The 14,548-nt window shown below is 34.1% G+C and overlaps 1 protein-coding gene across 3 annotated transcripts in view; it reads right to left on the reverse strand.

The window, feature by feature from the left end:
* Nucleotides 1-14,548, reverse strand: part of LOC140432658 (uncharacterized) — a 38,973-nt gene that overhangs the window by 22,359 nt on the left and 2,066 nt on the right. For all 3 annotated transcript variants that reach the window (XM_072520694.1, XM_072520696.1, XM_072520695.1), the window contains exons 2-9: nucleotides 13,790-13,923; nucleotides 12,639-12,835; nucleotides 8,727-8,965; nucleotides 5,480-5,656; nucleotides 3,561-3,725; nucleotides 1,005-1,191; nucleotides 737-935; nucleotides 550-686 (exon numbers count right to left, since the gene is read on the reverse strand). In XM_072520694.1, the coding sequence (XP_072376795.1) occupies nucleotides 550-686; nucleotides 737-935; nucleotides 1,005-1,191; nucleotides 3,561-3,725; nucleotides 5,480-5,656; nucleotides 8,727-8,965; nucleotides 12,639-12,835; nucleotides 13,790-13,920 (1,432 nt within the window). In that variant the 5' untranslated portion in view covers nucleotides 13,921-13,923. The remainder of the gene's footprint in view (nucleotides 1-549; nucleotides 687-736; nucleotides 936-1,004; nucleotides 1,192-3,560; nucleotides 3,726-5,479; nucleotides 5,657-8,726; nucleotides 8,966-12,638; nucleotides 12,836-13,789; nucleotides 13,924-14,548) is intronic.

Raw genomic sequence — 14,548 nt, forward strand, 5'->3', positions numbered from 1 at the left:
TGTTTGGAAAAAACACAAGAAAATAAGAGCTTTGATGATATTTGGCTCGGAATTATTCAGTAAATCACAGGCGAAGGAGGTTTGGATTAAGTGCAATTTATGTAATAAATGTTTACAATTACTGTGTGCAGGTATAACTGAAAACGGAAAAACGGAAAGCGAATTTTGTAAATAAAAATGTAAAATATACTTTTTCTGTACAAAAGAGCTATATGGATCATTTTACCTCATGGAAGGGGTTATTTTACCCTAACCATGCTGTAAAACGGTCCCTTTAGAGCTTTTTAAAAAAAATGTTATTTTATATACCTCAGTTATTGTCTCATTAAACGTTACTTAATTATTTCGATTTTTGTTATTGCTAGCCTAAAAAAATGTTAGAGAGACCATTTTGCTTCACTCTCCCCTATAGATTTTAAAGACAATTAAAAAACATTTTTAACTGTCTTGTTCTTTGTTTGCGCATCTCAGAGACCAAAAGTGAAATTTGCCAAATAGTATATAAGTGGAAGACAAATTATTTGTTCTTTGTTTTCTTATAAAACTTACCGTCATCCACACTCGTTTTAGCACTGTGGAATTCCCCTTCTGATGACTCACAACTGTCGTACTCACTTCTACTTTCCTCCTCGTATGGTTTTCTTGTAATTGGAAGACATTCTCCGGAGGAACCAAGAACTATGAATCTATAAAAGACTAAGTAAACACTCTGAATGAGGACATGCTAATATTTTACCTTCCCCTTCTTCCATGTACCACCGAATCACTGGCTTTATTTCGTTTCTGCAAATTTTTTTCCATTTCTAACTGAACACATAGTCTATCGTTTACTAAGTTATTATTGTCTGGTATAGGAGAAATTGAGCCGCTGTGGGTAGTACTACAAGATTGCTGAGTTATTAAAGGTATATTTAGGCAGTCTGATTGATTAGAACCTACAAGAAACAAGAATAGTAATTATTTTGAGTACAATGTGCTAAACGTAATATTTTAATAATGTTTACCCATAGATTCTCCAATTGGGGAGAGTCTTCTACGTTGATGAAATGGTGTTTCCTTTTCGTTTTTAACTAACTGTTTTTGTTGAAATCCCAATAGGCACTTATTCAATTCCCGTAAGATGTTGTCCTCTTCGTATTGTCCAATAGGTAACTTTGTGTAATCTTCTGCATCTATACAACATACGGACAGCTAGAAATGTTTTAAATTTTATTATTTCACTGAATCGCTAAGTGTAAATAAAATTTATATGTCTTTTCATTATTTTTAAACACCAACATCTAATGTGAAAATGTAGTCTATCGGGTAACACAGTGGAAAGGTCTGCAAGGCTCATTGATACCTTAAAATCTACCATCTACAAAGGCACCTGGTGAGAATATTCGGTTTGACTGATACAAGAGTCCTGAATAAGGAAGAAACTTCCTAAATTAATTTAGGAAGTTTCTTCCTCTCTAGCCGTCGAGAATTTAAACCACGATTAAAAATTTGTAGACACTAACGGTGAAATTGTACATGATAAAAACTCAGTTCTTAACAGATTGGCACAACATATCAGCGAAGATCTACATATAAACGATATTGAAGGAGGTTACAACATAGAAAATCAACAAAATCTACAACGTCAACTACACAGTAAAGACCCAACAAGAGCAAAAGTGTCAAATGCCATCATATAACTCAAAGACAATAAAGCCCCAGGAATCGATGAAATTTATTCGGAAATGTATAAAAAAGGTGGTGATCAACTTTTTGCAGCAATCCATAAACTAATAGTACTTATATGGCAAAATGAATTGGTACCAGAAGAGTGGCTAAAGGGAATAATATGTTATATAATAAGAACTATAGAGGCATTACTCTGTTAGCATCTGCGTATAAAATCTTCGGCAATGTATTGTTTGAAAGACTTAAACATTTTTCAAAGAATATTGTTGGTCAATATCAATGCGGATTTACTGCAGAAAGTCAGATTCAGTCAGTCAGATAGGCAGATTCTAGAAAAGTCACTAGAATATAAAATAGATACACAACATCTCTTTGTCGACCTCAAAGCAGCCTATGACAGTGTGAAAAGTACTGCATTATATAATGCAATAATAGACTTTGGGATTCCACCCAAGTTAGTTAAGTTGACCTAACTAACAATGCAAAACATAAGCTTATGCGTTAGAGTTGAAGGAGAAAACTCTACGTTCTTCAACATTAATAATGGTCTAAGACAGGAGGACGCGCTGGACGTGTCTCCTCTTTAATATTGCCTTAGGAAAAGGCAATCAGACAATTAAATATTAGAATGAATGGAACTAGTTTTAATAGATCGACACAATTTCTCGTATTTGCTGACGATATAGTTATAGTGGGCAGAAGTATGAGAGACATGGTGCAGTGTTTTACAAAGCTTGCGGATGCGGCAAGTGAATTAGGACTTGTGGTAAAGGAGGAAACAACCAAATATGTGTTGGTTTCTTAAAACCCACGAAATATCCAACAGAGAATTCAAATTAACAACCATACCTTTGAGCAAGTCAAAGAATTCACATATCTTGGAATCGCTAGTAAACGCAACACACACGACAACCGGCAAAATAAAAAGTCGCATAGCAATAGCAAACAGAACTTTTCACGGTTTCCAGAAACATTTAAAAAATAGAAATATAAAACGTGCAGTAAAGCTCAATATATACAAGACCTTAATAAGACCGGTTTTGATATATGGGGCTGAAACGTGGACCTTATCTCAAAATGATGAAAGACTTCTTGGAACTTTTAGGAGAAAAATTCTTAGAAAGATTTTTGGGGCCGTAAATGAAAATGTGCTATGGCGTCGAAGATACAACTTTGAACTATATCAGTTATACACCGATCCAGATATTGTGAAATTCGTTAAAGTGCAGAGACTTACAGATGAGGATGAACACATTGGTAGAATGTCAGACCACGAATACACGAGATTAACATTTTCAAAACCTTGAGGGCACAAGAAGCAGAGGACGACCACGAAGGAGGTGGATTGATGATGTGGAAGAAGACCTACAGATTCTAAGGGTCAGAAGATGGAGGGAAGTTACCAGGAATCGACAAGAGTAGCAAGTTCTTTGTGAGCAGGCCAAGATCCACAACGGATTGTCGAGCCACTTATGATGATGATAGAAAGTAAAGATACCAATAGAATTGCCTGACGGTCTGGAGATGAGCTATCAAGCTGGCGTCAGTATCAACAGATCTACAACGGATCAAATGTTTGAAATAAAAGTGATCCAGGCAAGTTCTTATTAGTATTAAATAAAATTATACACAATATTCATTGAGTTTAAATACGCATACAATATACTTATTACGAAAAAATTTGTTTGGAGCATTGAAGCCCCTGGCTATCCCAAGTAACTTGGTAAGGCTAGCAATGTTGGCCTTAACCAGAAACAAAAATGAAGTAATGTGGAATGGGTTAACATCAGAAACTTTTTAAGTTTCCAAAATTTAAATATCTAGCGTAACTTAAATGAGATTGAATAATTTTTAAAGAAACCATAGTTTTGAACTTTAATTATCATATTTACCTCTCTTGGGCTGTCAAATTTTTCTAAAAAGGCTCTATGTTTGGGATCTACCATTCTGGAAATATGCCTTACGTTTTCTACTGTAAGTACTTCGTTGTCTTCTAAGGCTTCAACGTTTAAAAGTATTGTAAGTAACTCTGGCGCAGTCACTAGATTTATACATTCCTAAAAAATTCAAATTTACTGACAATTTTATTTATTCAGGACTAACCTGCTTGGCTAGACCGATAGACCGCCTAGAACCACCGATAGACGGATGATATAAAACGTGTAGCGAGAAACTGGCTACAAGCGGCCCAGTGTAGAGAATACTGGAAAGAACTGAGGGGGGCCTATGTCCAGCAGTGAACGCGATTGGCTGATTGATGATGAACCTACTTGGCTAAGGTAGGTGCTTACTTAAGTACGTTTATTAGAATATCTTATAATAATAAACAATTTATAAATGCAAGCTGTACAGTTTATGATCTCCAATTGGGAGACCCATAGATTTACATTTTATTTTTCAGATATTAACCCCCCGCCGATATAGACTATATTGTAAAATATATTGCAATGAAATCATTTGATGATACAATTAGGCATCATACTAGTGCTAGAAATTGTAGTACAGATTTTTTTTATCCGGCTTATTTAGGATATCTCGTGCATCTGGTTTAAAGCGATACTTTGACAAGAGGTTCGGTTGCTAGATGAGATCAAGTAGCCCTGGGTTAATTTTAAATGCCCGATGCGAAGTCTTCTTATCACAGTACGATCTTCATCTATAAGGCCAAACATTGGAGGACTCTTAAACATTGTTTATCATATAAGGCTGGTAGGTAAGGATGATAGGTGAATATATTTGAAATGCGCTTATTTAGTGAAAAGATGGATTTAATTGCTTGATGTATACTGAATAATTCGTCAGTGTGAACGATATAAAGTTAAGAAATAAGGGTGAGTAATAGGTGTATGTGAAATTGTAACAAAACAGCCTGCATCATTTTTTGAAGCATTAGTGTATACTACATAATTGATATACATTTTAATTCGCAAGGAAACTAAATTCCTGTAGCTGGCTGTATCACAAAAAATTTATTTAAAAATTCCTCTGAGAATTGTCTCGGAGATAGAGCTTCTGATCTCTCAATCATGTTGTCGATCCGTCCTTACAGCATCCTCTCGTACCACTTTCCAATGCATGGGAGAGAGGCATATAGGGCGATATTTCTCCCCAGTTTTGGGTAGCAGTACCAACCTTGATGTCCTCCAAACTTCAAGAAATGTCTGTGCTTCAAGCAATGCATTCATGTGCTCCAAAAGTCACCCAAGTTCCGGGCGTCCAAGATCCTTTACCGCTTCGGGCGGTATCTGGTCTAGTCCGGGGGACCTACATGTCTTGAGTGTATCCAATGCCTCAACTAATTCATCTATGGTAAAGGGTACGGCTCGCTCAGCTCCCTCGTTCCTCCATACTCTATGCCATGTGCCGGACGGAAAAATCTCTCGTGTTACCTTAAGCTTTTTGTCTAGTGGCATTTCGTATGAGGGGTACGCATGGAACTTTTTCATTGCTATCCTATATCCCTGACCAAAGATGTCCTCATCCAGCTTGTCACACAGTTCTTTCCAATGCCTTCTTTTTTCTGTACGATTTTTTCTGTAAAGTTCTCTCTTTCAAGCGCAATTTTCTATTTCGATTAGCTGGATTTGCTCGACGACAACAGAGTTCATCCCTGCTCTGCCCCTTTCCCTCGTTATCCTTCTTCTCATGGCTATGCAATCATGTCTGAGCTCTTCGATGTCCGCACTCCACCAGGTTTTCCACCGTTGGCGTTTGATAATTCTTCAATAATTCTTAGAATAGGGATATGATTATCATATAAGGTTTTTATTAACAGTTAACTACGATTTAGTGGCAATTAAAAAAATATTACCTGAGTAAATCCGTTGCCCAAAACGTTGCCTCCTATTTTGGCACTTGAGAAGCATATTTGAAGGCAATCTTCTTCCGTTCGATTCAATTTTCCATCATGGCGTATTTTTAAAGAGCAAAGAGGTAAGTTACATTCCACCCAATCTTCTATAGTTAGCCATTCTTTACTACTCATAACCTGAAAACATATTTTTAATGTTTAAGTAAGTAATACTTTCTTGTTCTCGTTAATTCATTATTTTTGACCAGTCGCAATTTAAACAAAAAATTAAGTTATTCTAGAACGATTAGGTAAAAAGTAGGTAGGTATCAGATTAAACTTAAACAGCATTATATGTGAGTCTTAAAAATGCGCCGGAAATGACGATTAGTCGGATCATGGAAAGAGAAACTAAACGTTCAAGATGGATTTTGATCTTCTTTTTTTTAACACATATGCACTTTTTAAAATATTACAATTATGTAAAATTTGTAGTAAAATGTAGTAAATGTAAAATTTCAGAATATTAATAATAAACAAACAGTCTAATTTGTTTAGACAGTTAAAAAAATATATTTTTCCCAGAAAAATGTTTCCCAATTTTTTATTGTATTCCAATTCACTTTCTGCTAATTTAAAATGAAACTAATTACTTTTCATAATTATTGTAAACAAATTAGCTACGAATTAAAAAAATCACTACTTTTTATGCAATCGTCTGACAATTTAAAAGTTATTCTAATTGTTTATAAGTTAACATTTATAAAACAATTTTTGGTTATAAAAATGTTAAAAAAGTTAAAAAAAATATTTTTTTAACTTTTTTTTATGTTTATTATAAAGAAAAATCTTTAGCTGTCGTAAGGTACCGTAAGGGAACGGAGCTTATAGCGGTAAAGCGGAAAATCGCTATCTCATGGATATTTAATAGATGGACCGTTGTAAAGGCACTTATAGCTTCCTATAGATAGTCTAATGAATGTTATATATCATCTAAAACAGAGGGCATAGTATTTGTCCCACATGGTCATTCCCAGTTACCCACGGGTAAGACTGCACATCAGCTGGAGTTGTGTTTTAGTGAATATATATCATCAAATAAACTAGGCTAAGTATTTTTACTATTTTTCCAAAATATAAACCTTTATTATTTATTATTCTCCACCAAAATCACTGAACATCCGCCACATATTTTTTAAACAAGTGTTCTATATGAGAATTTATGGTTTGTATTGAGTGAGGACATAGTAGAAAATTCGTTCACTTTACGCTTTACTCTTATACATATGTAACAATAATTATTTTAATTCGAAATCTGGTGTTCTTGATTCAAATGATTAATAAACGGAATACCAGTCAGGGTCAATGAACCGAGAAAGATATAGAGCTCGCAATGGCCGAAACTTACAATACGAGCATTTCAAAAGCTTTAAAACTCTACAATATTCCTTTGGGTACGCTCCACCACATAAAGAAAGAAGCAGCGAAAAAAAGTTAGGCAGCTTCACATGTTTTGTCCAGAAATGGAAGGCGAAATTGTGTAATATGCCGAAGAAATGGATTCCAAGTTTTATGACCTCACACGGAATTCTCTTCAAAAACTTGCGTTCCAGCTCTCAGTGAAAAATGATGTATCACATCCATTTAAAAATAGTCATGCAGGAAGCGCGTGAATTGACGGGTTTGTGAATCTAAATCCTGAATTATTGTTCAGATTGCCAGATCCGACAAGTATAGCGAGATGTGCAGCCTTAAATAAACGAAAAGTCGAAATTTTATGAAAAATACAATTTCTTAAAAAAACCCAACCGCGCATATTACAAGGACGAATCTGGCGTAAAACATTATCTTCTAAGTAAACAAGAATTATTTCAGTAAAAGAAAAAAAAACAAGTAAGAGTACCTAATACAGTTCTGCTGAGGGAAGTGAACTGATCACAAAGTAGGACAGAGAATATTGGTAGCACCGCTTGGTGAAGTGATTCTGGGTGAAGAAATGCTGATATCTTTTATGAATGGCTTCTTTATTACTTCTACACTTCTTTATTAAAATAGTTCGACCATCCAAACAGCACCCCGTGCTTTTAATTTTGGATAACCACAGTTCGTATTTAAATTTGAACGCTATTATTTTCGCCAGAAAAATCGGCGTCATCATGTTATCTGTTCCATCACACACCACGCATAAACTTCAACTACTCGATGTGACGGTGTTCAGAGCACTTGAAATTGCAGTGGACACTTTTGAGAAGAATTTCCAGGTCGGAGAATAATCGAACATGACATACCCAGTTTGATGAAAACTGCATTTGAAAAGAGTTTCACCTCTCCAAATATCACCTTTAGGTTTCAAAAATGTTGCATTTGCCCATTCAACTCAGAAGTATTCTCTGACCTGGACTTTTCTCCACCTGAACTTCACTTTATCGAAGAAAAAATCCTCTCAGAAACCCCTCAGAATAAAGACACAAGTAGCCAAACTGAAGTACAGTTGCAACCTACTAAAAACTCAGTTACATCCATAGAAGGCACAGAAGTCAATTCAATACAGCCCTCCCGATGTAAAGATGTACTAGCAATATCTACAATCATGGAAAAAAATTGCCACACGCATCTTGCAGCAAGGACTTTTTTACAGTGTCTCATAAGGAAATCTTATCTTTTCTTAGAGCTAACAGATTTACTGAAGTTAAACGCCGGACCAGATGCCAACAAACTGAAGTACTCACAAGCTCACCTTTTAAAACGGAACTATAAAACAAAGGAAATAAGAAAACGACTAATAAGAAAATACCAAAGAGGAATTTGACGAAGAACACCGAAAAAAGTGAGAATAAATATTGCAAACAAAAAGTCATTATACCGAAACCTCCAGAAGATCTTTGGCTATTGAGATGTCCTTAATCCCCTTAAATTTTCCTTATCGTTGGAGTATTAGAAAGAAGTTTAATTATATAATATAAATTATTTAACAGAAAAACTTAAAAAACATTATATTGTATTATTTTTGCAAGGTACTTTATTAAATGCTCGATTTGTGTAGGAACATGAAATCTTAGGATTTCATGGGATAGGATTAGTTTTAGGATTAAAATTTGTAATCAAAATAAATAATTTTCCACTATTAAACGACCTTTTAAATATATATTTAATTTAATGACCATCATTTTCCTTAAGTGTATTTAAATGGACCAACTTTTCAAATACTTAACTAGTGGCGTAGATCATGGTTAGTAGAAAATTTTATCAATGAATATTGAATACTTACTTGCCGCAAAACCTTCATTTTGCCATTAGAATTCTCATTATTCGCCAACCATTCAAAATAGTAGAGTATACTTTTTAATTTGGATTTTTGGGTAGTGTGATTGAGACTTTTAAAAAAATCAGCAAAATTAAAATTTTGTAACGTTGGATGGGTTTTATCAGTTCTTTTAGGAAATGTAGAAAAAAATGCATTGGCAACTAAGGACGACACAAAGGCGTAGTCCAACTCTGTACTGTCAGCTACAAAAAATAAATTTAGTATAAGCGAAAAAGACCATAAAAATCAAATAAATATTTATGCATAAATATGTTTACAACGAGTATTTCCATAGCTCTTCTTTTTAAACTCTATAAGGATTGCAGATCAGTTCTGTGAATATGTGAAGACTAAAGTCGAAAAAATATTAGTGCGCAGAGAAGAGAAGAAAGAAAAAAAAAGTTAAATATAAAGTCCAGACTTTAGAAATCGAAGAGATTAGAGGAAATTTCCAAGAAAAGTAAGGAAACGAATACTAAAGAAAGAAATTGAAGAAAAATAAAGCAAGGAGTGAAATGGGTTGCGAACAAAGTAATAGGTACAGTTACTAAAGAAAGAAGAGAAGATTGGTATGATGAAGAGTGTGCAAAAATAGTTAACAGAGACGATCAAGCATGGCATAAGTTGCAGGCCAGATACGCTAAAATAAAAACTGAAGAATGTAGAATATGCCGTAGGATAAAAGCAAACAAGATGCGCGAAGGAGAAAAAGAGATTTTAAAAACAAAAAGATTAAAAAGTTGCAAAAACTAAAAAGCATATCAAGTAAGAGACTTCTCAAGCACATAAAGAACGAAAGGAAAGGCTTTCAACGTAAAAGTAGACAAGGTAATCTCATTGGGGATAAAAGTCCTTGCAATGGGCAGAGTGTTTTAGTGACACCTTGAATGAGATGAAAGATATAGAGGTTACAGAGGTTGGACGAATAAACCAAGAAAAGGGAATATTCAGAGTCGATATTCCAGAAATAGAAGTGGAGATATCAGCTATGGGAGATATTGCAGAGGTCATCAAATCTCTGAAAAACCACAAAGCCCCAGAAACAGTTGGTCTACCAGCTAAGCTCTTAAAACAAGGAGGATAAGCTCTAATTGAAAAAAGGAATAAGTTTATTAAAGAGATATGGCTAACTCAATCAAAATACAATGGAATCTCCCTGCTGAGTAGGTTATAGATAGCTTTTAAGAAAGTTAACTAGAGAAACCGTTGACATTACTCTCAGAGGTACTAATTGAAAACTATCAATTTGGTTTCCGAATTAACAGCTCTACTATGACCACATACTCACACTAAGAAAGATACTAGAAAAGTGATACGAGCATAATATAGATGTGTATTAGCTCTACATAGACTTTAAAAAAGCAGACCTTAGAAAAGCAAATTTGACATTCCGCAGAAATATGACTGGTCAAAATGACTCTTGATTCAGTAAGCAGTACGATTAAAATAAACAGAAAGATTTATTAGTACCTCTAGAAACATTAATCGATTTAAGATAAGATGTACTGTCTACTGTTATCCAACTTGCAGGTCTTCTACTGTCTCCGCCATTAAAACCGTATCATCTGCGTATCTAATATTATTAATTGGTTGGCCGTTAACTTTTATCCCAATCTCTTCTTCCTCCAATGCTTTCTTTTCATAATTTCTTCCGAATAGAGATTAAATAGCAATGGTGACAGCACACATCCTTGTCTAACTCCTTTTTTAATTTGAATTTCATTTGTTGTGCTATTTTCGATGCGTGCGACTGCTTTCTGATTATAATACAGAGTAGATAATATTCTTATATGGCGAGTGTCTAACTGTTTAGCTTCCAAGATCTCTAAGAGTTGGTCATGCTTGACGTTATCAAACGCCTTGTTGTAATCAATGAAACAAGCAAATACATCTTGATTCACATCCAAACACCTCTGTGTCAAGATGTTAAAGGCAAATAATGCTTCACGAGTTCCATATCCCTCCCGAAATCCAAACTGAGTTTCTCCTATATCTTCTTCCAATTTTCTGTAAATTCTATTGTGAATTATTTTGAGGAATATTTTTAAGGTGTGGCTCATGAGACTGATCATGCGATGATCACTGCACTGCTTAGCATGCGCCTTCTTGGGTATAGGGACAAACGTTGATCTTAGCCATTCTTCAGGAATTATACTGTTTTCATAAGTCTTGTTAAATAAGTCTACTAACAAGTGGATTCGATCTTCGTCTATCAACTTTAGTATATCCGCTGGTAGCTCGTCTGGTCCTGGAGCTTTGCTATTCTTTGATGACTTCACCGCTTGCATTACTTCTTCTTTGCTTATTTCTGGACCTGTCTCCTCTGGAAAATTATCACAAGGAGGCTGCCTTTGATCGTCAAACAGTTCTTCTATGTATGTCTGCCAATGTTTTAGTTTCTCCTCTGTTTCCATTATCATGTTCCCTTGTTGGTCTATAAGTACTGTCTGCTTCCTGTTTCTATTGTTGATCATTTCTTTAACTTTCTTGTGAAAATAGAACGAATCATATTTGGCTTCCAAGTTTTCAATCTCCTTACATTTGTTTTGTAACCATTGTTTTTTAGCGTCGCGGATTTTTCTTTTGATCTCTGTGTTAATTTGCTTATACTGTTCTTCATTTTTGCCTTTCGGTAGTCTTCGAGAATTCATCAATAACAAAATTTCGTCACTCATCCATTCTTTCTGTTTCTTTGGTTTTTCTCTCTTCAGAATATTTTTAGCGGGCTCCAGCACGTTCTTTTTAATAATGGCCCAGTGTTTATTAATGTATAGTTCTGGTATCTTCTCTGTCTTTTCAAGTTTTTCAAGATTTGCCTGAATGCTTGTTTCTACCTGATGTTTAATTGTTTCATAATTTAAACGATTGATATCTATTACTTGTTTGGGCTTAGGTGTTTGTACTCTTTTAAGTTTTATTCGAAATTGTGCCACAACTGGATTGTGGTCTGACTCTATATCTGCTCCTGGATACGTTTTCACAGATTCGATTGTGTTTTTATATCTGTTGTTTATGGTTATATAATCTATTTGATTTCGTATAATATGGTCTTTAGTGTCTCCAGGAGATTTCCACGTGTATACTCATCCTCTTGGTAGTTGACAAAATGTGTTTTTAATTATAAAATTATTTTCCTGGCAAAATTGCAACAGCCGATCGCCTCTTTCATTTCTTTATTTTAAATACCTGGGTACAATACTGAACACAAATAATTCTGTGACAAAAGAGATTAAAACCAAGATGATAGAGCCTAACTAAAGCCATTCCAGTCTGCTGCAGGTTTAGCAAGTCCAAGAGTTTTACTAGCAATATAAAGAAGATCTTTAACCTGTACCCATGATCCGTCCAGTACTGATGTATGGAGGCGGGACATGCACGTTATCCAGAAAAGATGAAGAAGCGTTCAGGAGCGTGGAGAGAAAAATTTTCCGAAAAATTTATGGACCAGTTATAGACGGTGAAATTTGATAGTGAAAGAAACACCAGAAACTGCAGCTGTGTCCAGATAACCAGATTTGGTGACTGAAATAAAAAAAAGGCCAGATAAGGTAGGCTGTTCACGTACAGATACTGAAGGAGAAGAAAACCATCAAGTAAGTGCTTTTGGGTGGCCTGAGTTTAGCAAGAATTACGGGAAAACCACAAATCCGACTGTGAGGGCAGAGAGTTAACAACGAGGAAGAAGAGAGAGATGTCGTGAAGCATGCTGAGAGCCTTAAGGGACTGTGGCATCGTAGAAAACAGTAAAATAAAGTATAAAAAAACTAGAACATTTTTCATTAAGAAAACCTTTATTTTCTTTTGAAAATTTCATTACCATTTCATTTGATGTATCTCAACAAAACATGTCGTGATCCCACTTATAAAGTTACTTACCTTGTTGTTGTAAACTGAAGTGTAGACCGTTTTTTGGCCGACATTCTTTTATTTTTAATGCTCTGGTTGCCAAGTTGGGTAACGTTTTGGAAAAAAATGTACTTCTTTCTTCATTTGTTAAATCGTTATCTAAAAAGTTCATAAAGCCTGCAAACTGGTGAGGATCAATGCTTTCTTCATCGGGCTCTAAACTTACACTAAAAATAGTTTGAAAATGCAATAAAAAGCATAAAAGTTTCTTTAGTTTATGAAAATCTTTTACTAAATAAATTGTTTCACATTTTTTATTTGTAAACTCTTTGGTTCACAGTCTATGAACGCGAAAAACTAAACATATAAGGTTTAAGAGATTCGGAAACAAATACTCATTGAATTCACCAGATGAGCCGAGTTGTGTTTCAATCGGTTGAATTTTGTCGTTCACTTCGGATATTTGATTATTGGCATTATTGGTTGAGCAAAGCGTCTTTATCGCCAAAAATTAATATTCCAGTTTGGAATTTCAGTCGACGTGATACTTACTTCGTTGTGAACAACAAATAATGATACTCTTGTTACTGAAAATCAGCATCCACAAACTTCTCACTAAATTTACGAATATATATATATATATGTGTGTGTTTTTTATGTACAATTAACCTTGTAATGTAACTTAGCTTCTTGGATAAATAAAAATGGGTATCCAAATATACACCGGTTTTATTCATTATAAATCATTTACCAATTTGCATATAATGTGGCCCTCACATTGTTATTATCTTATATGGTGGCCCCCAAACTACTTAAATTTGGACAGCTCTGTATTTACATTCGAGAATTCCAGTCATGGCATTAGTGTTTGTGATGAAATAGTGACTACCTTTAACTGTTTTTTTTTTATTTTAAATAATTTTACTTAAATACGTAAATTAAATCTTAAATCCAAAAATTAAATTGTAAAGTGCATGTATAGGAGCATTTATAACAACTAAACAAATGAACACAGTGAACATAACATTTTCTACTACATTAATTAGCCAGCTGACAAAATTCATTTAGCAAGTTACAATTCTACCGATTGTTAAAAAAAAAGTAGAAATTAGCGATTCCATGGCCTCATTAAATTACATTTTTTTTCGATGGCTCTAAATAAAAATACAATAATAACTTACTTGCACATTTCATATATTTTTTGCATTTTATCTATCAGCTCAGATGAATTTTTGGTTTCTGCAATTTTTTTTAGTAATCTTTTAACTGAATCCCACCAGGGTAGGTCACTTGGAAGCATAACCAGAGCCATATTCTAAACAGAATAAAAAAAAACCTTTATTATAAAATGATTACAAATTAAAAAATATATACAAACAATAAAGACCACGGTTTAAAAAAAATTATATAAAAGCATAAAAACTATTACTAAATAGATTGGTTTGAACACTTTAAAAGACTGCTTCCTAGCGAAGCAGACTACAGTAAGGTCTCGTTTTATGTGGTGGGTACGTTCCATAGAAAGCGCATATAAAAAATTGCATAAAAAAAGACATTACTTGCCTTGAAAAAGTAGGGATACGTCCCGTAGCCTTCTAAAATTACATAAAACCAAGACAAAAACAAAAAAGTTTCCAGAAATTAAAAGAAATAAGTGTATGATAAATTACTTCGAATATCTGAAAGAAATTCTTACAAAATCTTAATAGCGTAGGCGCAAAATTTCGGGCTAATGCTTTTTAAATGCATTCATTTTTTTCGAATCCTGAGAAAACTGAAAAATTTTTGAAAAATTTAAACGCAGAATGAAAGATTACATTATTACTCGGGGCAGAAAGTCCCTGAAAACTTCTATGATGTTTATTTTAGTAAATTACAGGGGTGAAAAGAAGAAAAAATTTAGTGTGATTTTTAATTTCAAATATCTCAATCAAAAGAAT

The sequence above is a fragment of the Diabrotica undecimpunctata genome, chromosome 1, assembly GCF_040954645.1.
Source record: "Diabrotica undecimpunctata isolate CICGRU chromosome 1, icDiaUnde3, whole genome shotgun sequence".
Lineage (NCBI taxonomy): Eukaryota > Metazoa > Arthropoda > Insecta > Coleoptera > Chrysomelidae > Diabrotica > Diabrotica undecimpunctata.